The sequence below is a fragment of the Podarcis gaigeae genome (genome assembly GCF_964106915.1).
Source record: "Podarcis gaigeae genome assembly, chromosome: 8".
NCBI lineage: Eukaryota > Metazoa > Chordata > Lepidosauria > Squamata > Lacertidae > Podarcis > Podarcis gaigeae.
The window spans coordinates 61,928,375-61,956,033 of record NC_139684.1 but is presented as its reverse complement, the minus strand read 5'-3'; the positions used below and the strand labels follow the sequence as shown (position 1 = coordinate 61,956,033).

General features: G+C 44.4%; 1 protein-coding gene across 4 annotated transcripts in view; it reads left to right on the top strand.

Annotated features, from left to right (window-relative positions):
- Window positions 1–27,659, top strand: part of TFAP2E (transcription factor AP-2 epsilon) — a 72,916-nt gene that overhangs the window by 26,507 nt on the left and 18,750 nt on the right. For 2 of the 4 annotated variants that reach the window (XM_083751805.1, XM_083751806.1), the window contains exon 4: window positions 6,978–7,067. The exons of the other annotated variants lie outside the window; for them this stretch is intronic. In XM_083751805.1, coding sequence (XP_083607931.1) covers window positions 6,978–7,067 — 90 coding nt within the window. The remainder of the gene's footprint in view (window positions 1–6,977; window positions 7,068–27,659) is intronic. 4 annotated transcript variants of the gene reach the window in all.

Below are 27,659 nucleotides of genomic sequence, written 5' to 3'. Positions count from 1 at the left end.
AGTCATCCCAGCTCCCTCCCCCTGCCCACCAAAAGTGTGGGAGGACCATAAGAATGAAGCATCCCTCTCATACAGGTGTGCACATCAAATGTGTGGATCAGAAGACAGAATGCACAGGCACATAAACCATCACATAAACAGGGTTGCATGCATCCCATGGTGTCTCTTGCATGAGCAGAAGAGATTTCCACTCATGCAATGAGAATTCGCCTTCCTTTCTTGCCCCCTCCAGTCACCTGCACACCCTCAAACTCTGCTCTAGGAGGCTGGGGAACTCTCCAGAGCATATTTTGGGGGTGCACACAAACTGCACCAAGAGGAGAGAAAGCTACAATTCAGTTGCACGACTGGAAGTTCTGCTCATGCATTGTTGGATTCTGTCCACCGTTTTTCTGGCCGTTTGGACCAGCATTAGGAAACTGAGGGCGGGTGGGGAGAAGCCGTGCTTGAGCATCTAACTGAGGTGGATTTCCAAGGCTGCATGCACACCAGACATTTTAAAAAACAAAGCACCCCTCTGCCAAATTGTGGAAATTGTAGTTAGTTAAGGGTGCTGGGAATTAAAGCTCTATGAGGGGTAAACCAGGATTTTGGGTGGGTGGGTGCTTTAAATGTATGGTGTGTACACAGACCAAGCAACATTAAAATAGAGTGTATCTAACAGTGTAAAAAGTGCTGCTTAATGTTCACTTAAATGAAATGGAAAGATAGTGTGTTTTGTTATATAGATGCAGCCCAGCACATTGCAATGAAAACACAAGAAATGCAACAAACAAAAAACAGGCATCAATAAAGCCCACACAAATAAAGCCCACTAATTGAAACAGAGAGCAAGGAGATGAAAGCACAGAGCCTGATCAGTTGGGAGGGGGGCATCCAGCTTATTCGTCCTTAGCATGAGAAAAGGGTTCTCTTTTAGGAAAGGTCAGGTGTATATCTCACCTACTCCACATGCAGATGGTCCCTGCCAGCATCTCCAAGGAGGGCTGGGGAAGACGTAGGGAGCTGCCCCCTGTTAGTGGTGTCACTTTAGTTGTATAACTTTGGCTATGATTTTATAGATTTTGGAATCTGTCTCTTGTATTTTCCCATGCCTTGCCTTGCTTTTCTGGTACAGCCTTCCCCAACCTGGTGCCCTCCAGAGATTTTGTGCTGCAACACTCATCAGCCTCCAGACTTTGGCCAGGCTGCCAGGGCCCAACAGGAACTGTAACCCCAAATATTTGGGGAGCACCAGTAGTGCCTTTAAGGAGTTATACTTGATATGCCCCCCGATGAGCAAAGACCAGGTGAAGAGGGTGGGAAGGCACATGGGCTAAGCGCACACCCCACCATGGACGGGCGCCACAGCCATGCCTCTCACTGCTGACACACATGGCAGAAACACTTTCCTGCCGTCCAAAGGTTTGGGTGTTGCGGGGAAAGGTGCTCTCAGAGTACTGAAATCTGTGGGGAGAGTTCCTTCATGGGTCCCTCCGTAGGTGAACAAGATGCTTTGACTCGGTATGAGGCAAGTTTCTCTGTTCCTCTGTTCTCTTATTCATTCACATCGCCCTCACTTGCCCTCAATGATATCCTCATTCAGATTGGCTACTTAGCACTGTGATGTCATCCTGTTCACTACGTGGTCCCTGTTGGGGTGGGATCAGCTAGGATGTGACGAAAACGAGCAGCACCTGGGATAAAATGACACTGACGCCACAACAGCAGCCCAGGACCAAAGTGGAGTGGGAGAAAAGTTGAGCATTTTACACAATCTCAGAAAATACTCTGTCCACAAGAACTGCTAGTTTCATCTCCCAAAAATGAAAACTGAGAATGATGAACATGTAGCTGTACAATCTCAAGTACACCCAGCATGCATTGCTTCTTTCATTTTGCTTTCTGAGAAGCTTGGGAAAACTGACAGCGATCTCCGTTTTCCAGTTAAGGGCAGGTTATAAATATTTGCTGCTGTGCAAGAATTCTGAGGGATGACAGTCTATATAGGCAGAGCAAGCAGGATGAACATCTGGGGCATGGCTGCATGCTCCTATTCACCCTCTGCTCTCTGCGGCTGCTTGTTTTGCAGCAATCTGCTTAAAGCGGTGCCCAGCCCCATCCTTGGAGTGGCTCACCTCTCTGTAAAATATTTACCCTATTTCTTAAAAAATACTTTTATTGAACCATCGTTGGGGAGGGAGTTAAGGTGGAGGATTGGTTTATGCTGCAGCACGAGGAGAATAGCAGGCATGAAATATTTGAGCCCTGCCTTGGGTTTCCCATCAGCGGTTTTGAAGATGGCAAATACACAAATATCTGCAGGGAGCCAGTGTGGTGTAGTGGTTAGAGGGCTGGACTCCAACCTGGGAGACCAGGGTTCAAATCCGCCCTCGACCATGAAGCCCCCTGGGTAACCTTGGGCCAGTCACTGTTTCTAACCCAATCTTGTAGGGTTCCTGTGAGGACGAAATGGAGAGAGGGAGCACCATGTCTGCCACTTGTGAGTTCATCAAGGGAAAGATGGGATATAAATGTGAGATACACACCCACACACTAGACTCTTAAAGCTTCAAACAACACTCCAGACAAGTTTGTGCTAGATCCCAGAAGGATGCCATTAATCACCACAACCATCTATTTATGCCGATGACTAACATAACAGAAATATTAAAGTCTTAAAGCAAAACAAAATGTTTTCCTCTGTGTCTTTACTTGCTATATCTCTCTTATGTTAGTCACTGTAATAAATACATGTGGGTAATATATATATGTAGCCACAGGCTGGCATAAATCACAGAACTGGGAACAATGTCCTGCAGATCACTTTGTGCCCCCCACAGGCTAACCAGTTCACACTTTGTACATTAGATGTGTCTGTTGCATGTAAGTGACATGTCTCCTAGTGAGAGGCATAATGTGTGAGGGGAAGAAGTGTGTGCAGTGGTAACTCAAGAGAACAGGTACATAGTGTGCTCAGGGGAGCCACCCTTAGTCACGGCTGCCTGGCATGGTATTGTTATAGATATGTGTCTTTCCCCCCTGCTGTTTATTGTGTCGAAACACTGGTGCATGTGCAGCAAAAATATTTGCCCCCTAAGTTGTAGGTTGTCTGCTTTCTCGGGTAAATGTCTGCTATCAGGGTGCTGCCTACTCCTTAAATCCCCCCCCCCCCGTAATTACAATGCCATGCCAAGAAATCCTGAATCCCATCAGTTGCACAGATTTTGAAATTTGATTTTATTTGCATCATTCTGAACAATTTATTCCAGTTTGGCTAGTTGGGTGGGAGCAGGTGAGCCAAGGAGCTATGCAGGCCACTCTTTGGACTACTGGATATCATGGTCAGGTGCCCCCTTTGACCTTGGAGGTTTCAGGCATACCTTGGCAGCCCTAAAGCCTAGAAACTTGTGCTTTTTGAAAGAAAGAAAATTGTTGAGGCTCTCAGAAGGGTGAAACCTGGGCATCTTTTCCCGCCCTCTTCCTGCAAGGTAGTGACACGCCTTCTACGAGGCTGTGTCTATGATAGAAGCAATTTTGTGACTTACCACAACAACCAGCTCCATTCTTGAACTGCTCTGCAGCTTGGAAGCTTCCACCTCCCCAACACTTAACCTCCCCAACACATCATCTTGTCATTTAAACCCCGGGCTCTGTGTCCTGCGATCCCCAGTGGATACCGTAAAAGATAGCCCTCCTCCTTCTTTCTGACATTCTTTTAAATATTTCATAGCTATCAACATGCCCCCTACCCAAATTCCACCCTCTCCCCGGGCTGAACAGACTGATTTCTTCTACATTTCCTCCTAGGACAATATCTTCCAGCCCTTTTAATCATCCTCCTTTGAGCGTTTTCCAATTTGTCTTAAGACTTAGCAATCTCAAAGTGGACACACAAGATCTCTCACAGGGAGTCTTGCCGAAGCTGAGTGAAATGGCTGTTTATCATAGCCAGAGGTTGGCTTTATTTTAAAATTTTCATGTAATAATATTCATATACTGTTTAGCATTAGTGAATCATCTCATAGAGGTCTACAAGATTAAAAATGGCAAAACTGATTCATAGGGGGAAAGGGGGGGGGGGAACCCTCATATTATTGCATTTATTAAACTTATACTGTACTGTACTCTTCTTCTTAAAGGAGCCCTATACAGGGCGATTGTGTTAGCGCTAATGGTCAGGGGAAGGCTGATCAAACAGGTGGTTCCCCCCCTTTTAATCATAAATTTTATTGACTTTTCCATATTTAATTACATTTCATTACACAGATCTACATCATAAAGCATTGCTCCAACAAGAGCATCGACTTCCCCCTCCCTCTTTCTGACTTCCCAACATCTTTTAACAAATTCTTCGTATTTCTATAGATACTTTTTTACCTTATATCTTCTTATTATTATTTTAAAATCACCTCCTTATATGTAAATCGGTTCCATATTTTCTCATTACAAAGCATTTCATTATTCAAATTAAGCTCAAAATAGTCCTTCAATGTCTTTTGTGCCTTTTCCAGTATTAGTTGATTGTCCAGTAATCCATCATTCATCCCCCACCTAAATATAGTCTCTTCTTTCCCTTTCAATTCCATTATTAACACATTATGGTCTGAAATACTTTTAGGAAGAATTTCTGTTTTTGTTACTCTTGTTGCCAACTCACAATGGCAATGCCCAATGGTTGGTTATGATGATTAAGTTCATGCTTATCAGCAGGAGTATTGTCCTTTCAACCATAGATGTCTGTATAAGGAGATTAGACAAAATCATGGAGGCTATTGATGACTACTAAGCATGGTGGCTATGTTGTACCTCTACTGTTGGAGGCAGTATGTATGCTTTGGAATACCAGTTGCATATCCCAAGCATATTCTGCATCCTGATTCAGATTCCAGAGTCCCAGGCCTTCAGCCTTCTCCACAGGGCAGGTGGGGTGGGGAAGGCGCCCTAGAGAAGGTTGGGGAATTTCATAGCAGAAGGACCTCAAGCTAATAGTGGTGAATGACGGGGAGTCATTGCGGAGGCTGCTCAGGTTCTGTGATCCTTGCGGAGGGAGAGAAAGATGAGTTTAATACTTTGGATGTTCCTCCAGGCAATAGAACTGGAGCGGGCCATACGTCACAAGTTCACGTGCAAGAGTGACAACTTGGGAGGGTTTCTTCAGGAACCTGAGGAGAGATTGGCAGCAGCGCAGCACTCTGTATGCCGGGGGGGAGGGGTACTTGGAGAGGAGGGGCTTCTCCTCACCCCTTTTCAGTCCCACCAGTGCCTGGAGTTGCCCTCTGGCCGACCTCAAAACAACGTGGTGGGGGATGCTAGAACAAGGCCCTTGGGAGCAGGGTGTCAACAACTCCTCCTGTTTGTGCAGTATCAAGCAATGCACTGGATTTCGTGGAGGAAAAGGCTATCCATGGCTACTAGCTTGGATGGCCATGTTGCACCTCATTGTTGGAGGCAGTAAGCCTCTCTGGATACAAGACAGTAATCAAAGTAGTGGACTGAACATGGATTAGAATCTACTGTAAATCTGATGTGACTAGTACAGTAGAAATAATAGTGTTCAGAATGAGAAGAAAAAGTAGTATTGGTCTGATAGTGGGCAGGCTGGCTTACCATAACTGATGTCCCTCCCTGTAAGGTAAAGGGACCCCTGACCATTAGGTCCAGTCATGGCCGACTCTGGGGTTGCGACACTCATCTCACTTTATTGGCCGAAGGAGCCGGTGAGCAGCTTCCGGGTCATGTGGCCAGCATGACTAAGGCGCTTCTGGCGAACCAGAGCAGCGCACGGAAACTCCATTTACCTTCCCGCCGGAGCGGTACCTATTTATCTACTTGCACTTTGACGTGCTTTTGAACTGCTAGGTTGGCAGGAGCAGGGACCGAGCAACGGGAGCTCACCCCATCATGGGGATTCAAACCGCCAATCTTCTGATCGGCAAGCCCTAGGCTCTGTGGTTTAATCCACAGCGCCACCCGCGTCCCGTCCCTTCCTGAGGAACCCCCATATAAGTTTCCAAAGAGCTGCATATTCCACGGAGCACAGCTTGAAAATCACAGTGTTCTGGTTGATTCAGGAAGGGAGTATAACAACATTCAAATTAGATTAATTTGCATAATTTAGACAGGATGCAGACATCAGCCTTTCCTGATGCAGAATCCACATGACTTTAGTGCAGGGGTTTGATGTCTGGGTTTTGTGGCACAAGAAGGCGCCCTTCCTGCTTCATGCCAACTCCTTTTTCCTAGTTTGCACTGCAATGTGCAAACTTGTTCCTCACCTGGAGTAAATTCATGAGCCCTCTAGGGGTTATGTGGAGCAGGGCTGTCTCACCTGGGGACTTCGCCTCAAACTTTGTTAGCAATGCTGATCAATCCATTGGCCTGCGAGGAGGAACCTTGCAGTAAAGGGAGTGTTCCAGAAAGTCCCAAGTTTATTGAGAACAGGATGGCAAATTTACAGGGCTAATTTTGTTCATTTTTCTAATTGTAGTGCATTCATACTTACACAAGCACGCTTCTTTGGGGGGGGGGGAGGGGAGCAGCCCCAAGTGTAGCTTCTTAGTCTTTGGTTGGGATGGAGTAGAAATCTTTTTATATTCTTCATAGCCTCAAATGGGTCATGTTGTTCTCTAGACCCAAAGTTCTTAGCAATCTTTATTCTGGGATTTTCTGTGGGTCAGGTTTCTGGGTTAGGAAATATCTTCCCATCCACTGAGTTCGTAAACCCCTCTAGCTGGTTTATCAGACAGATGGCTGCACCTTAACACATAGTTGTTTCCCTGTGGTCACCATTGGCTCCTATGGACCGTTTGTCTGTGGTGTCCATTATCCTTGCATTCTAGGTGATGTCGTTGGTTTCTTCACTGGCAGCGCAGCGACTCTTAACCTCTTTCCCTTTGGCCTTATTAAAGAAAAAAATGCCACAGACTTGCCAATTCATACTCTCACTCTGTTTCTTTAATGCTATAATCGTTTTTCATGTGTCAACATCATTCCAGACCAACACCCGCTGATGATGCAGGAAACTTGCTGCTGTTGCATCCCTGCTAGGTGGCCTTCCAGCCTCTGCTTAAAAACCTCCAAGGAAGGTAGGAGAGCCCACCACCTTCCCTGGCTGCCTGCTCCACTCTCAAACATGTCATGCCACCAGGAAGTTCCTCCTCCTAACATTTAGTCAAAATCCCCTTCCTTGTAATAGGAACCATTGCTTCCTGGTCCTCCTGCCCTCTGGAGCAACAGAAAAGAAATCTGCACCATCATTTTTGTGTAACAACCCTTCAGATATTTAGATGAGGACCTGGCTGGCTTCAAGCTAGCAGGTTCTAATTCACCACTGTTGTATTTATTAGAACCCACTGACTGGAGGCAGAGAAAAAAATGGTGGCTCAATGGGAAAGAGCCAGTTACCAGTAGATACTGCACCACATGAGTGATGTGCACTTGGGGTGACCAGCATATACCAGTATACCGTACATCTATGTGTGAGTTCCTAGAGGTCAGGGATTAAAATGAGACACTCTAAAGCTAGCCAAAGACTGAGGTTGTTGTGACCTGTTTATTGTGCATTATCGTCCTGATTTGCTTGCACAAAAAGTTTTTGGAGAAGTTAGATGATGTCTGCTATTTATTATTTGCAGGGAGGTTATATGACATTGCATCAATCTAGTGTTACCTTGCCAGTGCATTTTCCTGTCACTTTCCTTATTGCAAAAATTTCAGTTTTTGCAAGAGAAGTGGGTTTGTTCCGCAAGATTGCCAAATCCCCATTTTATTTGTGCAACCTGAATTGGCCTGATATGTGATTAAATCCCATCTGAAAACAGGGACAGTGACTTGAGTGAAAGGCAACTGGTGAAAACTCAGAATTAAGAGACAAGGGTATCTCTAGGTATCGGTGAAAATAACATACGAGATGGAAATTGCTTTGCAAAAATATTAGAAGAAATTTGCAAACTGATGTGGAAATGTGGAAGAGAAAGTAAGACTGGAAAAGTGAAAATCGAAATTGACCTCTGCCCATTCCTAGTCCCAGAGCTGAGCTGACTATCTTTCTTTGGCCACTTCAAGACTGGCACTACTTGACAACAGTCAAGTATGACAGCATGATGAATTCATATGCCAGTAAATTTAATGTTGATTTTAGTGTTCTGATACAACAAGCCCGCTTCCAAAACAAACAAACAAACAACATTTTTGTGGTAAGAAAATTGATGGGAAAATGTCCTGGAAAGTGTGGGATAATGACAACATCATATGTCCTTCTTATGAACAAATCAGAATGGATCCTCAAGAAACAGCAATCTGTAATAACCTCAGTGCAATTTTTTGTGCAAACACATCAGGAGGAATGCTCATCTGGAAGCACCCTTCATTTCAGCAGTCTTAGCTGCTGTGTATTTGCGTGTGTCAGAAACTTCTGCTGTTCTGCTGTGGATCACCCAGTTGATCTTGATCTGCCCCTGTACTGCTTCAGATGTTTGCAGGAAAAGTGGGTATTCCCTGCTTCTCCATAAGGAACTAGCGTGAGGCAAGCCTTCCATAACTCCAGAGAACTGCTGTGAAAGATCAGGCTGAAATCCATTTAGTCCAGAAAACACTTTCCAGAGGCTCACTAGTAAGACATGAAGATGATGTCCTCCTTGTTTGTCCCCAGTACACTTCTCTCTACGAAGTGTAGTCAACAACCTGGATGGCTTCAAAAGAGTGTCAGACAAATTCATGGAGGATAAGGCTATGATTCTGTGATCTCTTAAGCCAGCATCTTCACCCCCCAACCTTAGACATTTTCACACCAGGAAGGGAAAACCCCATCCCTGTACACTTAAAAAATGAAGTAGAAATATGACGCCACAGTGGATGTTGGAGGCACAGAGAAATAAGACGAAATTGCTGTTGTCATTTTGCTCAGCCTTTTCTGGTTACACAGGGAAATTGTTTTTCTTGCAGATTAAAAAAAAAATCATTATGTTACATTAAAAAAAAAGACTAGAAAGGGGGGGAAAGCAAGCTGAGTGCTAACAACCGTAATGATTTTTGCTTTAATTAGAACATAACAGGCTTTTTATTAAATACTGCTGAATAAGAAATGCTTTACCAGCCGGGTACACAATGTGGGGTTTTGTGCATTCATTACATGCCACTGTTTGCTTATTTCTGCATGTGTGCCAAGCGAGCAAGAGATAATATGTAGAAAATGTGCTCCAGCAATATATTTATTTTTTATTACAAGGCTGGAAAATTTGGCTGTAATCACAATGTTGGGGTTTGTCTTTTGGTTCAAATCCTTGTCAAAATTTGCAATTTTGTAGAAAATCAACCCACCCATTATTCCATCAGATGAGGCTATGATCCATTATCACATGTCTCGAGGATTTATTTATTTTTTGGCACAGTCTTTGTTTAAAGAACTGTATGTTTAGCGAGCACAGGGATAAGTGCCTGTTTGGCTTCTCTGCCATTTCTGTGTGTTTTTAAACATTTGCTATTTTTAGACTAAGTAAGTTCTCAACAGGAGGGATTCTGTCAATTTCTTTTTTCTCTTTGTTTCTCATTTTTCCAGCCTTAAGTTCAGTTCTTCAGCTTTCAGCACCAGTTTTGGGATTATTATTCTTTTAATTCTCATGAAAATGTGTCCTAATTTTAGTGCACAGTACAGCAAGGGATTTTTATGAATATAATGTATTTTATATGTTCTTTTCATGAACAGTTTTATGTACAATTTTCCCCAATTGGGTTTTAGCTGCGTTTTTTTCTACACTTTCTGTTGTATGCTGTTTAGAGAGCACTTTGATCAAGCAGTTTATAAATCTTTTATTTATTTCAGAGAATTTATATGCTGCTTAGTTGTAAAAAGAAAACCTGCAAAGAGGATATTAAATTTATACTGATATAATACATACTGCTTTATATATTGTATTGATTAACAAATGTATTATATATTACACTCCCATGACCCCTCTATGAGACTTTGGTGGATGGAAATGGTGGAATCCTCCTCTGTTTTTGCCAAGTCTCTTTCCCCCCTCCCCACATTCCATGGCAGTAGAAAGAGATCTGTCCCAATCAAGTTAGACAGCATTTATATCAAGAGAAAACACGGCTCTCACTTCTGACCAAATCTGGGATGCCTTTTGCCTAGGCTGCTGAGATTCCTATTTATGCTGTACTTCCAGCCAAGGCTCCCAGAAAATGTGAACAGAGAGACGGAGCATTAATTGGCAGTGTGCAGAATTAATTCCCTCGCAGTCACGTTTATTTTGGTGTAGGATTGCATCATTCTTCCCTTCCTTGCTCATCTCCACCTACACGTTAGAAGCATTGTCCAAAAGAGCTGCTGCTACACTTTCCCTAAGGGGATGGAAGCCAATTCTTGAAGGGATTTGGGGGTGGGAACGGGGTCAGAAGCAGGCACACGGGAAATTAACTGAGGATGACTACAGCCTAGTGGAGCTGCTGCCTGTCGGACTCCAGTGAACCAGCCACTTTTAGCTGGTGGGTTGAGCAGCTGATCGTGTCCGCAGGTGAGGAAAAGCTTGATGGTCAACTGACTTAGGTGCCTGGGTGGCTCACATTAGAAGCCAGATAGCAAAACTGAAGAGTTTGCAAATTTACTCCTTGACCATTGGGAGTTCAGCGACACCTGGAGGTTCTCCACCTTGAGCATCCTTAGTCTTCTCCTATTTTAACAGCCACATCAGGGCAGGCAGCTGATCCTTGACAATGATGGGAATTGAGACATGGTGCAGTCCTCTTACTAGTTTTATAAAATGTTGGAGGGTTTGCAAAGTAGGAGGGTTCTGCAGTCCCCACACAGGAGCATTCCAGCAGGTGAATTATTACAATTGCATTTTTATAACTTTTGATTTTTATGTTATGTTATGTATTGGCATTTAAGTTCTGGGCCCTGTGGTCTTTTGACAAAGAACACCATACAAATTCAATAAAATAAATACATAAATGACTGCAGAAGAGGTTGCAGTGTGTGTGTGTGTGCAAGGAGAGAGGCTTGAAACTTGCTGTCCCAGCCAAGTTCGTCTTTCCTCCCTCACTACAGCTCCATCTCCTCTGTTGCCGATTGCTGATGGTTGAAATCTCCCTTCCTGCCCATCCCTGTTCCTCCCTTTGTCAAGCAAGCCTAGCCGAGGACTTTTATTTTAAAGGGTGGATAAATATCTGCCAGGGATGAATGATGTATAATTAATTAATTCTGTTTCTGCATAGGCAGGAGGAGGCAGGCGATGTCATGAGAGCACTGCACTCCGAGCAGGTCTCCAAAATGAGAGAGGAACCAAGGGAGAAGGGGGTCTGTATCGGTTTAGTCACAATCTTGCACTCTTTTAAAAAGCCAGCCTTGCAAATTGGAATTGCTGACTCTGGACTCCAGAGGCTTTTTTTCTTTTTTAAAAGAAAAGGTTACGACTGTCGCCTCCCTAGTAACTGAGGTGCCTGAAAGATGGCTGCCTTTCAAGCCAGAGAGGCATTTATTGCAGCAACAGCTAGGAAGAATGGGTACTCTCCATTACTGACCTCTGAGCAAGCTTGTAAACAAGAAGACCTGCCTGGCTGCGAGTCCCCGGGGTATATTATTCCCCATCTCTTTAGTACAGCGCTGTAATTATAGATCTGGTTGGAGCGGATCCATATTCCCATTGCACAAATTGATACTTACACTGAGTCAGTGAGTATTTAACACAATCTGTTTAGCAATGGAGTAATTGAACTGTGAGGCAGCCGTGGAAGGCTGGAGAGGTGGAGCTGCCAGCGACTTGCTTAAAGGCCTTGTAACAGAAAAGTCAGTTCCAGGCCTTGCAGTGAGCCCGGCAGAGTCTATTGCAGATCACTGTCACAACTTCCCCCAGTTCCTAGTTATGCTGCCTGTTCTCTCAGCTCTTCATACAGGCTGCTGGCCTGCGCATTCTTGACCTTGTGCCTAATACTGGAGCATCTTCTAATCTACAGCAATACCTACTTGGACCCTGCTAGACTTTCCAAACTGAAATGCACTTTCATAGCAATCTGTAATTTTGTAATCTCATCCCCACCTCAGACATGGGATTTCATAATCTTCCACGTTTTGTTCAGTTAGCTTTCATCGTTTAGCCTGTGGCCATGACAAAACTCCTCACCTTTTGAAAAAAAATTCACAGATCTTTGCTACCAAAAACCCTGAGTTTTATGGGAGGTAAGGGACGCAGGTGGCACTGTGGGTTAAAGCCTCAGCGCCTAGGACTTGCCGATCGAAAGGTCGGCGGTTCGAATCCCTGCGGCGAGGTGCGCTCCCGCTGCTCTGTCCCAGCGCCAGCCAACCTAGCAGTTCGAAAGCACCTCCGGGTGCAAGTAGATAAATAGGGACCGCTTACCAGCGGGAAGGTAAACGGCGTTTCCGTGTGCAGCTCTGGCTCGCCAGAGCAGCGATGTCACGCTGGCCACGTGACCCGGAAGTGTCTCCGGACAGCGCTGGCCCCTGGCCTCTTAAGTGAGATGGGCGCACAACCCCAGAGTCTGTCAAGACTGGCCCGTACGGGCAGGGGTACCTTTACCTTTACCTTTAAGGAAACGATGCCTTTTGAAGGTTTCTTTCATGGGTTCTGTGCTTTGTAACAAGACGCCCTTGGCAGGAGTTTGGTGAAGCAATAGAGCGGAAGAGGCGTAGCTCAGTGGCAAAGCATCTGCTTAACATGCAGAACATCCCAGGTTCAATCCCTGCATCTCCAGTTAGGGTTGGGAGGGAACCCGGCCTGAAGCCCCGGACAGCTGCTGCCAGTCAGCAACACCAAGGTAGATGGATCAGTGGTCTGACACTGTCTAAGGCTAGTTCCTATGTGCAACTTGCTTGCTACCCCCTTGTGAGTTATTCCTTCCATGCAGGCTCAAACAAGACAAGGCATAGTTGTGGGTAAAGCAAGGACTTCTTGGTAGTGGAGGGAAGGTGGAGGTCTTACTACAAGGCTAGAACTATCACACTCCAAAACTTCCTTCTTGCAGTCTGTATTTCCCCTTGAATTTAACACTGAAAAATGAGAAACCAAAATCATCAGACCCACCCATCCTTGGTTCAGAGTTAAGGAATTTGAGCATCAGACTGTCAGGAAGTAAGCTATAGAATGGGAAACCCTTTGCCCTCTGTGCTTAAAATTCAGCCTTTGTCTAAAAGAAAATGCTACTTCTTTAAATTTGTCAGGTATTGGAGGGTACGTCGCATTCTTGGGTTGTTTAATTCTCTGAGAGTTTCCCAAGACAGAATGGAGACTACGACCATCTTGTGCCTTATACTGGGTTTCTTTAAAATTCCCCGCACCACAAAATATAGTGGTTGTTATGTACTGCTGAAACATGAGAAAACGTGGCTTCTTAGAGATCCAAAATGTTTGTAGTTATAATATAATAAACTATTGTACTTGAGCTATAGTCTTTTGCAGGATCTGACACCAAGGTGGAATCTACACACATAAAAAAAACACTGTGAAAAACACTGTGCTTTTTAAAAAAAAACGTTTCGGGGGGGGGGGGTTGAATTTGCCATAGCTCACCATCGCCATCTACTGTCACATTTGCATATTGCACTTTATGGATGCAACAAGGAAGCGACCACTGTACAGCGCTTCCGCTTCTGCCGGGGAACAGACGAAATCCTGGACATTTTCTATTAAATTGAAAATTCCTGCCGGGCACCAATTTAGCCTCCTCCCCACCCCCAACATTACCGGAATTTTCTGATATATATGGCAACCCTACTTATTCAAAACAACAAATGAATTTGTTGCAATTCTTTCCTCATTTTACAGTTAAGGAGACTGAAATGTAAGAACAAGGATCAAGGCAGCAAATAGAAAACTGAAGCTATGTTTTCTCACCCATATCATGTGCAAACCACAATACCACACCACACCACACCACCACACAAACTTGCCACCAAATTATTCATCCTCCACAGAGCTACAATTCTCAGAGTTCCCTGGGAAGATTGTTGCACCACTCTGAGAATTGTAGCTCTGTGAGAGGAACAGGGCCTCCTACCTACTTTGAGCGCCTTAACAAACAAACCACAGTCCCCATGATTCTTTGGTGGAAGCCATGGCTCTTTAAAGTGGTATGATACTGCTCTAAATGCATGGTGCAGATGGGGCCTCTGTCTCAAGATTTAGTCACCTACAACTTGAAGGGATGTGGGTGAGGGGTGTTAAAGGGCTTAATTACGAGTTGTCCTGTTTCCATTCAAAACTGAGCACTGTTCCATATGTAACGCAACTCTCTTCATCTCCCTCTCATGCATATTTTGCTGCAGTAACTCTGTATAAAATTACCTAATCAGCAAAACAAAGGAAAAACTTAAAAGAGAGTTTACTGCCCCAGGCTAAGCTAAGCCCCAACAGCAGTCCCTTTCTTTAAAATGATATTTATAATGCTTAATTAAGGAGAGTGTAGAATCAAGGTGTGTGTGTGTGTGTGTGTGTGTGTGTGTGTGTGTGTGTGTGATAAAGCACTCTGGGCCATGTGGAAGGCTGTGAGCTTTTCCTCTGCCCTTGCCACGCCTGCAAGGCACCAGTTATCGCAAAGTTCCACATACTTTGTTACGACTTGCCTAATTAGAGGTGTGTGTGTGTCAATGAATCTGGGTGGCTGGGGGGTTTTTTTGCTGCAGGTACAGCAGATTTTTTAAAACAGTTTTGCTGTTGGGGCGCAGACTCTCATTTGTTTTCCTTTGTGCAACGCAGGCGATTCTCATCTGTTTGGCAAAATGGGGTCTCTGGCGTTGCGGTGCTTCAGGGGGGGCGGAACATGTTTTCTTTGTGAGGGGCAAAAATCCCGACAGTTCGGTTCTCGCCTCTTACGTGCGTCTTCATTACTCCAGTGAACTTGTGTGTTTGCGTGACAACTTTGGGCCAAATTCATTACAGTGTGAGAATCCCTTCTCATTACTGTGAGTGTTAATGGTTGTAGGGAAGCCATTAAGCCGTCACAAAACGAGCTCCCTAAAAATTGTCCAGTGCAAAGGTTGGGGGCAAAGCACGCTGCAACACCCCCACACTCCTCCAAGTGTGTGTGTGTGTGTGCATTGTACCCTAATGGAAGGATATGTTTTGGTTCTCTGTTTCTCATTTTTGCAATCTTAAATACAGTTCTCCACATTCTGCAGCAATTGGGGGGGGGGGAAGTGTTTTACATCCCCATGAAAATCCACCAGCATTTTAGTGAGAATTTCTCCTAATAAACACATTTTTATAACCAATTCCCCTTAACATAATGCATTTTCTGAGTGTTAGCTTTCACTAATACCTTCATTTTTATGCACACGTTCTTCTACTGTGTGCGTTTTTGTAAGCGTTGGTTGGAGAACTGCATTGCAGAATGCAGATAAACGCATATTTCGAAAAACATCTGCGTTATGCATACTGTTTGGGAAAGTGCAAATTTGATAGATTTGGCTTCGGATGTGAACTGAATAGAATTTCTCCTCCATCCCTACTTGAAAGTCAGACTTATAGGAATTTCTAACCTACATGATTTTACTTGGATCTCAAAAGTTAAGGTTAAGCCTTTAGAAGTTGTTCTTCTTGGATGGCGGGAATTGCAGCTGTTATGGGAGTTGTGGTGTTGCAGCCACATCTTGCTTGTGGGCTTCTCATTGGGAATCTGGTTGTACACTGTGAAAATAGAATATCGGACTAGATGGGCTTTTGGCTGTTCTAATGACTAACAGCAATGCTGGGGGGCAGATACTTTTGCCAGAATTGTGGCAGAAAGTATGAGTTAACTTCCTCCTGTTAGTGCTGTCCCAATCCTGCTCATCTGTTCCCCTGCCCCCGGCACCCATTTTTAAAGAAAAATAGCAGTTTAGGATTATTAGGGGCCTAATCCAGATCCCCCTCTGGTTTCACTTCTGATTCTACTGTATTCATTTGCCATTAATGCAATGCTTTTCTTTTGCAAACTCTGTTATAATCTTTATTGCGTTTGCCCTCAAAACAACCCTACGATTTAGGTGACTGTTGTTGCCATTTTGCAGATAAGAACAGCCTGAGGACTTGGTTTAAATGCGAGCCCTGATTTAAATGTGACCCTGCGGCGTGAGTAAAAAAGGTATCCGTGCAGAGCAACATGTGCCTGGCATCACATCTAAACCAAGTTGCTGGCTGCTGCAATTGTGTATAAAGTTGGCATACTAGTAGAACACCTGCCTAGGGATGGGCAAATATCTTGGTTTCAGTTTCTCATTCTTCCAATCTTAACATTAATTCTCCATATTTCCACGTCACTTTGTGATTTATATTTCTAAGTCTTCATGTAAATTCACCAGCATTTCAGTGCAAATTTCTTTTACACGTCTGTATACAATTCCATCTAATATACACATTTTTGCAAAACGATTTCACCTAATATAACCCATTTTTATGCACATTATCCTAGTAATGTGTATCTTTTTATGCACACTCTGTCTTAATAATGTGCATCTTTTACACGTTACTTGGGTGGAGAACAGATTGCAAAATTTGGAGGAGTGTGAATTTCAAAAGATGGCTGTGTGTTTTGGAAACTGCAAATTAGGTAGGTTTGCCTTTAAATGTGAACTGAATTGAATTTTCACCTCATAGCTTATATCTGCTCACAACACAAACCTGTGGCATGCTAAGCCTGCTCAGGCAGCTGCCAGAAACCTGGATTAGACAGGACACTGAGAATGCAGGACTCTGCATGGGTAGGTTTCTTTGCACCTACCCAGCATTATTAGCTATGATTGGGGGTTTTAAAATAAATTTTAATTTATTTTTTGATGTGTTTATCACCCTGGGCTTCTTTGGAAGGAAGGGAGGAGTAGGAATTCAATTAATTGATATTTAACGAATGTTAATAATTCACCTAGGGTTGCCATATTTCAAAAAGTGAAAATCTGAACACAAACACATTATTGAACCATTATTTTCCAACATTGAGAACAGCACACCAACTTCTTTTGAACAGCAGAACTCCAAGACTTCCCTGTTTTTGTTGTTGTTGTCATCATGGCAACCTTAGGGCCAAGGAACACCAGCCATAAGGATATAAGTCCCATCTGTCTCTGCATTTTGTTTCCACCAAGAAAAGGCAAAAGGTATAATGGCAAAAGCCTTCTCCCACTGTTGCTGCCCCGCATCTGGCATTTGGCTTCTGAAAATGGAGGCTCCGTTTATCTATCATGCCTACTAGCCATGTAACAGACCCATCTTTTCACAGACTGGGCGAATCCCCTATTGAATTCAGCTATCCCACAGAGTATCTGCACCCTCATCGTAGCCGCAGGAGGCATGGCTGGCTCCCAGGCTCTGGCGTTGCTCTGAGGAATGAGGTTCGTCCAGAAAGACACTTCATCCCAGGAAACTCCCTTCAGCTACTGGAAGCCACCTTGCATACCCTTTGACATACCTGTTTGCCTTTGGTGTCAGACTGTCTGAACTAGTCCTCCCTTGCCACTGTTTATAGCGCTGCTTACCATTTTTAATTTGCCAAGCGTTTGCAAGTCTCCGTGCATCTGCCTCACCTCGGTGGCTCCCATTTCACAGGCACAGACCTGAAGCTGCAAGACTCTTGTCTAGGGCCAGACTGTGAGTCCTACCTAGTAGCAAATCTGAGTGCTGTTCGTGCATCTATAGGAGGGCAGGATCAGGCCAAAACAGGCCCATCTAGTCCAGCATCCTTTTCTCAGAGTGGCCAACCAAATGCAGGATCTGAATGCAAAGGAAATTCTCCCCAATCAGGTTCCCCAGCAACTTGTATTTAGAAACATACTGACACTGGAGATAGTAACAGCCACCATACTAGGATTCATTGATGGTGCTATCCTCTATGAATTTATCTAATCCTCTTTGAGAAGCATCCAGGCTGATGACCACCATTACATTTTGTGGTAGTACATCTTTTGTACACGTTTCTTATACATTTGTATCTTGCTTTTCCTTCCAAGGCTGTGTACATTGCCTTTTCCTCCGCCCCACCTTATCTTCACAACAACCCTTTGAGGTAGGCTAGGCTGAGAGTTGTGAAACCGCACCTATTTATAGTATTTCTTGCTTGTTGTTATTTATCAGAGTTAGCAAATTTTGCTGGTGCTTTGGCTTAAATATCAGGACTCTGAAAAATTGCTGTTAAAGCAATTTCTGGCATTTCCTAGCTTTGTGCATGTTTGTTCATGCTTTTCATACGGGAGTTGTTCCAGCTCCATGATTGTTTTGGTTGCCCTTTTCTGAAACTTTCCCAGCTTAATAGGGGGGCGGGAGAGACAAATAATTTAAAATACAGGCTAAAATGCAATTTAAAATGCAGCCTCAATTTACATTTACTCCAGCATATGATCTACAAATCAGAACTGATCCGTGGTTTGAAAACAAACTTTGATGTAAACAAGGCTCTGGATTACACTCCTCCCAAACTGCTTCCTCCAGAATAATCACACTGAAGGCATTAGGATAACTAGGGTGCAGTCCTGCAAAAAGAAAGTTATGGATTGCAGTTCAGATGGTTTTGCAACTTCTGTCCAAGGTCTTTAGCCTGGAGTTAATTTCAGCCAAGAATTTCCAAAATGGCAGGTGGAAATTCACATTTTGCATTCTGCCCGCAGAAAAGTATTGTTATGGTTGCTGCCGTTATTATTTGCCAAGCCTAATCTCTGCTGCAGGGCCTCTTGGCCCCGAGAAATCAAAATATGTTTGAACAAATGGAGAGTGACACTACCATGGCTTGCGCAGAACACAGAGCCTCCCCCAAAGAACAGCGGGACTTTGTTCCCTGCTGTCGAGGTTCATGTACACCCAAAGCCAAACAAATCTAGGCCTTTCTGCAAAGAAAACAGAATGTCTCGAGCACACGATTTGTAAAATGGATTATACTGTTGAGCAGCCACATAAAGAGTCCTCCTATATACCTTGCCAAGAGGCACCTGGCTCTTTTGCAAGACTGAATGACTCAGCTCAGCAAACTGGAAGCTCTCAGAAAGAAATGTAGGAAGAGCTTGGCTGCTGGATCAGACCAGAACCCCATCTAGTCCTGCATCTTGTTCCCCCAGTGGCCAAACATGGGTGCCTTTGTAAAACCCACAGCAGTCCCTGCTCCCATTCCCCAGCAATTGGCATTCAGGGCCATACTGCCTCTGATACTAGGGTAAAACATTATAGCCAGGTTTAATGCTCTGTGTGGGGCTACCATTGGGCCTCCAGCTGGTACAAAATGCTGCAGCTAAACCATTGATGAGGTTGCTAGCATATAGCCCTGGCGCTTGAAAGCTTGCACAGCCCTCCCATAGCCTACAGGGCCAGGTTCAAGGTGCTTGCATGAATTTACAAAGCACTTAACAATTTGGGTCCAGGATACCTCAAGGACCACCTGAATCATTATAATCCTGCCCTGTCTAAAGTAGGACACAGGGCCACACTGAAAGTGATAATCTGCAGGCTTTATTGATTACTTGTGCCTCTAGCCTGCCTTTCGATGAATAGCGCTAGGTCTTTGTTTTGAAAGCAAAAAAACACAATTGAAACAGGCTTTGCTTGAGAGTTGTATACTTTATTCTATGTTGGGTGACTCGGGGTTGAGACAAGGAAATTTGAGTGGCTGAGGGGGCTTCCAGTCTGTTTTCGGGTGGGATTCATTCTACCACATACTGGCAAATTCGGATGCTGCTATTATAGTTGATTGGGAGGTCTTGCGGAGCAAACCCACTTTTTCCTCAAGATCAGACCTTTAGCAAGAAGGGAAGTAACAGGAATCTTGTACCATTTGTTACGATGACTGGTAACTGTAGCTTTGTGAGGAGTCAACTACAGTTTCCATGATTGTTTGGAGGAAGCCACATGCTGTAAATGTGCTTTAAATGTATGGTGTGTGCGCGCGCAGCCTTGCTTTGACGCAGTAATATCATCTCTCCATAGTTGGGGTGAATGCTCAGTTCACAGGTTGGCTGGAAGTGCTCTGACTGGTTCCAAAAGAGCTATGGGGCAGCCCCCCCTTTGAGGCTGCGTAGCACTTTCCTGTCACCTCAGGAGTGTATAGTGAAGGGGGATCATGGGAAATAGATATTCCTTTTCTTTGCGGTTGTAGGTTTTTATAACAAAAATTGTTATACAAAATGAAAACACACATTTAGCCCTAATCTAAAAACGAAACAAAAAGATATGTAAGTTTGTAAAGGGAATAATTAAGTAAGACAGTAAATAAATGTTTAAATGATTAATAATTAAATAAATGAATAAGCAGTGGCAAAAACATTTTGCTTAAATAACTACTTAATTAAGAAAAGTGTCTATAGGCACTTGTGTTTGATATTACACATTTGGGAAATGGGATTAGTGGGGGGTAGCAGTTGTGGGAGAGGGGTTGAAGTTTCCTTTATGCATACAGTGTTATGGTCTGGGTAGTTTATGTCATCTTCTGGGTATATATTTGGGTTTGTTTTCATTTGGTTCTGTTTATAAATGTAACTTTTAGGAAAAAAATCAATGTACAGTGGTGCCTTGGTTTAAGAACAGCTTAGTTTAGGAACAAATGCTGCAAACCTGCAAGTAGGTGTTTTGGTTTGTGAACTTTGCCTTGGAATAAGAACATGTTCCGCTTCCTGTTGAGTGTGTTCCATTTGTAAATTGAGTCCCCCGCTGCTATGGGAAAGCACGCCTTGGTTTAAGAATGCTTGGTTTAAGAACGGACTTCCTGAACGGATTTAGTTTGTAAACCATGGTACCACTGTGTAATATTAGGGGGAAATGGAAGAAAAAGCTGTATTTTTCCCTGCATTCCATTTGGCACAAGGGAGGAGGAGTCTTTTGTGGCAGCTGGGCCTTCAAAAGATCCCAGTGCATCACTTCAGCAGCTAAGGTCTATGTCAACCTTCCCCAACCTGGTGCCCTCCAGATAGTTTGGATGACAACTCCTGTCAGCCCCAGTCAACAAAGAGTTACAAAAACATTACAACCAAATTGTCAGTCAGTCAATTTAGCATCTTTGTTTCAGCCACAGAACAAAAGTAGTAATAATTGCAACAAAAGGAAATATTCACAATAGCAATATAGTCTAACTTTATTTATCATATGACTGAGAAGGTAGTAAATTGGGCCAAATTTTAAATTGCTGCAGAGGCAAATCCTGCAACAGCTAAAAGGGACGACCTTTCATGAGAATCCAGCAGGAAATGGTTTTTTTATATAGTATTTACCTGGATTTTTATATAGTAAAAAGCAGATAGATTAAACACTCCAGCAGAGCAAATGTGCAGGAAAAAACAGCTTCATAGCACACTGCTAGCCATTTTGAGCTCAGGTCACTGGAGAAAGACAAGAATGGAAACATAGTTCAGTAAATAAAAGGCCAGCTTGACCTCAGGGAAAATTCCAGCTTGACCCCAAACAGAGTGATCAGTTAGCCCTAAACATTGTAGCAAAACTTGTTTGACCAGGTTCTCCCCCTCTGCAAGGGAAAATTCCCCCTGATCTTTTACCCAAGTCTTCTTCATCTGATAACCTTGTGTCCAGACCAGTTGTGATTATTCCTGGTGTCAAAGAAAAGACCCAAACTCATATACCTGCCTACTTAACAGTAAGTCCCCCTGATTTCAATGGGATTACCAGGCAAATGTGTACAGGATTGCAATCCTAATTTATTATTTGTTTTCACTCTCTTCTTGTTGATTTGGGAGCTGCTCTGAGGATGTTTGTACTGGTGAGAATGTTAAATCTATCTGCCTATAATATATACAGTATTTCCTGGGCTGGTCCTGCTAATAGGCAGAATGAGGCAGCCGCCTCAGGTGGCAGATGCTGTGGGGCAGGAAGCAGCAGTGAAATGTCGGACGGAGCTTTGTGTGCGTCACATGGCCTCTCCTGAATTGCCCAAGCTAGCAGGATTTTTAAATTTATTTTATTTTTATTTGTCAATATTTATATACCACTTAATCAACAAAGTGGTTTTACATAAAACAACGCCAAGTGTGGTGGCTTTCACCAACATGGATGGAACCTCTGTAATTTGCACTTTCCGAAATATTATGTGAAGTGAAATGCAGCCATCCTTTGAAATTCACATTCAAATTTTGCAGTACAGTTCTTCAGCCAGGCAAGGCATACAAAAATGGACATACTGTACTAGGGTATGGTGCATATGCATGTATTAGTGAAAATAACATACTAGGCAAAAATCCCACTAAAATGTTGATGAATTTTCATGAAGTAAAATGAATAAATATGAAAGTTAATGTGGAGGACTGTACTTAGAGGAACCAAAGATGACAGATTTGCAAATCTCTAGTCACCCATATTGAAATAAGATTCAATGGCTGGTCCAGTCAGCCTCTATACGTGGAATCTGAAGATGGGGAATGGGGGTGTCTCATCTTGCCCTTCTCAGGCAGCAAAATGCCTTGGGCCAGCCACGATATTTAGGAACAGAATTTTGAACATAGTCCAGGGGGTACTAACTGCAGTTTCTCTGCATTTTGTACACTCACAATTTGCACACCTGTGGAGTCACCGCTTTTCATTACCTGCATACGTGCTACAACTTAATTCGTTACTCAGGAGCAATTGTTATGGAGGAATTTTGTAACGTGTCATGAAGCAAGCTGCGTCACACACTTCCTCCTTCACCTGGTGACATTTATATTTTGTTTTCCCTCCTCCGTACACCTGAATGACAGAGCAGAATGTGGGGTGATTTTAAAGATTCTGGAAGAATCTAAGCAGCCCCTTCATTTCAAAGGCTTGTGGTACCTGAGAGATCTCTTTGACACAAAGGCCTTGCTCAGGTTGCGCATTCAAGATAAGACAGAATACCTGAGAAATCCCCTCGGGGAACAAAGCTAATGACAGAGGACACCTTTGAAATATAGCTGAGGGCTCTGACCTCCTCTGCGGGTGCTGCCATAAATACCTTCTATCATGGATCACAATTTGAACTCTGAAGCACCTTTGGATTGAAAAAAGAAGCTACTGGAGTTATTGAGAGGAGTATATGCCCCGTGGGGAACCCGTGGCACCTTCCTACAACACTTCTGTAATGGTCCTGGCTAATCTCCCAACCAGAGATGCAGGTGGCGCTGTGGGTTAAAGCCTCAGCGCCTAGGACTTGCCGATCGAAAGGTCGGCGGTTCGAATCCCTGCGGCGGGGTGCGCTCCCGCTGCTCGGTCCCAGCGCCTGCCAACCTAGCAGTTCGAAAGCACCTCCGGGTGCAAGTAGATAAATAGGGACCGCTTACCAGCGGGAAGGTAAACGGCGTTTCCGTGTGCGGCTCTGGCTCGCCAGAGCAGCGATGTCACGCTGGCCACGTGACCCGGAAGTGTCTCCAGACAGCGCTGGCCCCTGGCCTCTTAAGTGAGATGGGCGCACAACCCCAGAGTCTGTCAAGACTGGCCCGTACGGGCAGGGGTACCTTTACCTTTACCTTTAATCTCCCAACCCGCCCGTTTTCTTTCAGGAACAGAATATTAGTGACTGAGAGGCTAACTATACAGTGGTATCTTGGGTTAAGTACTTAATTCTTTCTGGAGGTCTGTTCTTAACCTGAAACTGTTCTTAACCTGAAGCACCACTTTAGCTAATGGGGCCTCCTGCTGCCGCCGTGCCGCTGGAGCACGATTTCTGTTCTCATCCTGAAGCAAAGCTCTTAACCTGAAGCACTATTTCTGGGTTAGCGGAGTCTGTAACCTGAAGCGTATGTAACCTGAGGTACCACTGTACATACATATGGCATAAAAGAAAGTCATTCTGTGGATTTTGGTTTTAAATGAGAAACTCTTTTGGGAGAAGGAAATTTTGAGCTGAGAAGCAGCACCAGGCTGTGTATGAGAGAGGTAATACTTAAAACTTTCCTGTCACTTGTGGCCAGAATCGGCACCTGGCAGCTTGGGGCAGCTGCCAGAGTGCCAACTTCCTGACAGGGCCACTTTTTACATATTTTGTTCTAACATAGAGCTCTGAGTAGCACCAAGCAGCTGGATCTAACATCATTTTTTATTTTCCACAAGACCCCTACACAATGCCCACCTGAAGCATTGTGGGAAATTAAAAACCACAGTTAGGCCCAGCTGCCTGACATTGCCTGGAGCATTGTGGTTCTTTGCTACCATCAGATAAACCCAGCGGGACTCACCCAAGGGAGGAGGGGGCCTCCCTTTTTGCCAAGGACCACCTCAAACTTGGAACCACCACTGTATGCTGGTGCTGGCCCTGCCTGGACCTTAAGACTGAGCTCTCCCTCAGAGGAGCGGGACCAGCTGGAGCCTTCGGACCAGGTCCAGAGCTAGCCCCACAGAGAGAACGTTGCAACTATGGAGCCTTGAGGTTACCGTTGCATGAATCATTGCGGCCAGACTGTCGCTGTCCAAGAATGTAATCAGCATACCAGCCATAGCTGGTAAAAGTATCTGGCTGGTGACACATGATGCTAGATGGGAAGGAGGGGAGAATGTATGGCTGACAGCCAGGCAGGATTAGACCCTCCAGAGCCTATATTAGTACCCAGTCTGACCAGCTGAGCTAGCAGTTCTTATCCCAGTTCCAAGCTCCAGCCACCCCGACGTAGTGAAAGAGACACTCACCCCCTGGCCTACGCCACGTTGCCCACCAAGAGACTATTATTATACAGGAACATAGGAATGTTCCTTAGATTGAGTCAGGCTATTGGTTCACCTAGTTCAATATTGTCTACAATTACTGGCTGTGGCTCTCTGGGTTTCAGGCAGGGGTCCCTCCAGGAGATGTCAGGGATTGAACCTGGGACCTTCTGGGTGGCAAGGCAGATGCTCTCCCACTGAGCTACAGCCACAGCAGCTCCAGAGGGAGATTTGGAGTGGAGAAGTGGTGTGACTTACTGCCATCCATGCAGAATCTCTGTGTTCCAGATTCTCCTCTCCCAAAGCACTTTCTCATTTTGTAAAATGGCACTGAGGCTCTCTGACGTTTTGGCATGTGACATGTCACTAGTCCCCTTAGGATGTCTTTGTTAAAAGAAACAAGGGCTTATTTGCAAATTGGATGTGAACAAAGATGTCTAGCACCAAGAACAGTTGTGCAAGTGAAGGAATGATGTAATAGTGGCAAAATTCTCTCAGTTATGTACTGGTAAGGAAGGCAGACGCGGGACACGGGTGGCGCTGTGGTCTAAACCACAGAGCCTAGGACTTGCTGATCAGAAGGTTGGCTCTTCGAATCCCCACAACAGGGTGAACTCCCGTTGCTCGGTCCCTGCTCCTGCCAACCGAACAATTCGAAAGCATGTCAAAGTGCTAGTAGATAAATAGGTACCGCTCCGGAGGGAAGGTAAACGGCGTTTCTGTGCGCTGCTCTGGTTCACCAGAAGCGACTTAGTCATGCTGGCCACATGACCCGGAAGCTGTACGCTGGCTCCCTCAGCCAGTAAAGCAAGATGAGCGAGTCGTCCACGACTGGACCTAATGGTCAGGGGTCCCTTTACCTTTACCTTAAGGAAGGCAGACAGAAAAGAAATAATATATATTTACTTTTAAAAAGGGTTTTCTGGAGATTGCACTGACATTCCAAGAAACTGAAGTTTTCTACGATTGAAACTGAAGAGTGTAAGGCTCTTCTATGTTTGTTTGTTTGGTTGGTTAGGTGTGTGTTTGTTTTTTGAAAGAAAACTCAATCCAAAACTAGTAATTTTGCAGAGAATTGGGGTTAATTGATGGGATTTTCAGTACAGAAAACTGTTGAGCTAAATTGTTGTTGTTGATTATTGTTAATGTTAGTATTTATTGTAATCTGCTTAGAAGTGTGTGTGTTTTTACAATCAAGTAGCTTAAAAAATTTGCTAAATAAATAAACAAATTTGTATCCCCCAGAGCAGCTTGCAAATGGCAATAGGAAGACAGTCCCTGCCCTCAGGCTAACAATCTAAAAGTCACAGTACAAAAGGAAAAGTAATTGGGAGGGAGGAAGAAAAAAGAAAACCCCAGACACTATTTCTTAGTTATGCATTTTCTTGTCATGATCAGCAGGAATGGAAATATTTCAAGAAGAGATCAAGCCAAAAAATTGCTGGTCTTTTAGCAGAGCTGATGGAAAGGCCCTGCAGTCCCATCTTATTCACTCTCCTACGGCTGGATGGAACAGCCCTGTTGGTCTTCCATTGGAGAGTCAAGGCCCACAAATAGGGTAGGTCCTGACATCAGAAGAATTGCACCATTAGCTGGTTTAGACAACTCGCTGCCATTATTTAATCATTATTTTTCATTGGTCTTAAAAATTAAGTTGGACAAAGATTGGGAAAGAGGAAGTCAGACCAAGACTGCATTCACACAGCAGTTTATTCTGTTTCCGTGACATTTGCCTAACTGTTAATTTCTGCATTGTATTTGAGCTTTCACGTGACGTAAAAGCCCATTCCATAAATATAGGATTAGGGTACAATTGGATCAACTTAAATCTACTCTATGTTTCAGAAAGCTGTCTGTTCACCTCTTAAGATAGCATAAGCAACTATAGCATGTTGGCTCGTGACATCAAGGAGCAGGTTTTTTTTGTCTCTGTCTGTATACAACTGGATGCCATTTTGAATCAGGCTGGTGGACTGAACCTTTTGAAACCACCAGTTTTGAAACTGCAGCGATTTGAGGGTTCCTTGGACTTCTCAAGCAATGCCAAGTATGAGGCTGCTGTTAATAAATAAAATAAATAAGTGGTGGGAAGACTGTGCCCCTCCAAGTCTAGGCAGCATCAAGTCTAGGCAGGATTACCAATGGTTAGGGTCAAGGATCTGGAAAGCCAAAGTTTCCCTATCATTGTTATATAAAGAACCGATGTGGTAGAGTTTAAAGCTGACAGTGGTAAAACCAGAGAGGCAGGTGAGCCTCCTATTGCATCCTTCAAATGAAGCCACCACTATGACCATTGCAGCCTGGGGCCCCAATGATAGAGAAATAAGCATAGCTTTGTGGCGCTGTGGGTTAAAGCCTCAGCGCCTAGGACTTGCCGATCGAAAGGTCGGCGGTTCGAATCCCTGTGGCGGGGTGCGCTCCCGCTGCTCGGTCCCAGTGCCTGCCAACCTAGCAGTTCGAAAGCACCTCCGGGTGCAAGTAGATAAATAGGGACCGCTTACCAGCGGGAAGGTAAACGGCGTTTCCGTGTGCGGCTCTGGCTTGCCAGAGCAGCGATGTCACGCTGGCCACGTGACCCGGAAGTGTCTCCGGACAGCGCTGGCCCCTGGCCTCTTGAGTGAGATGGGCGCACAACCCCAGAGTCTGTCAAGACTGGCCCGTACGGGCAGGGGTACCTTTACCCCTTTACCATGTTACCATGTTACCTTTACCATGTTAATTCTCCACCTTTGCAGCTAGCTGTACTGCAAAAGACCCCTCCTTCAGACCTTGGACTATACCTTGCTAGATGGACCAGTGGTCTGACTCAGGAATAAACAGCTTCAGAAATCCACTGAGTGAAATGTGTTTGATGCTCTGGACTGCTTTAGATCATGCAGGAAATGGCTAAGACACAGGGATGACCTGTATATATGCATGTTAAGTAAGCTGGGTAAGAGCATGAAACGTGTTCCCACATGCTGATTAGATTAGTAAAGTTCCTTTTTAATAACACTAAGTACAGTATAGGAAAATGCAAGCCAATGCCGGCAGTGCTTCCTAGTGTCAGGACTGAATCAGTGCAGATTCTGAAGTCCCACAACCCCAGAACACTCTAGACTGCCTTTCTCAAGC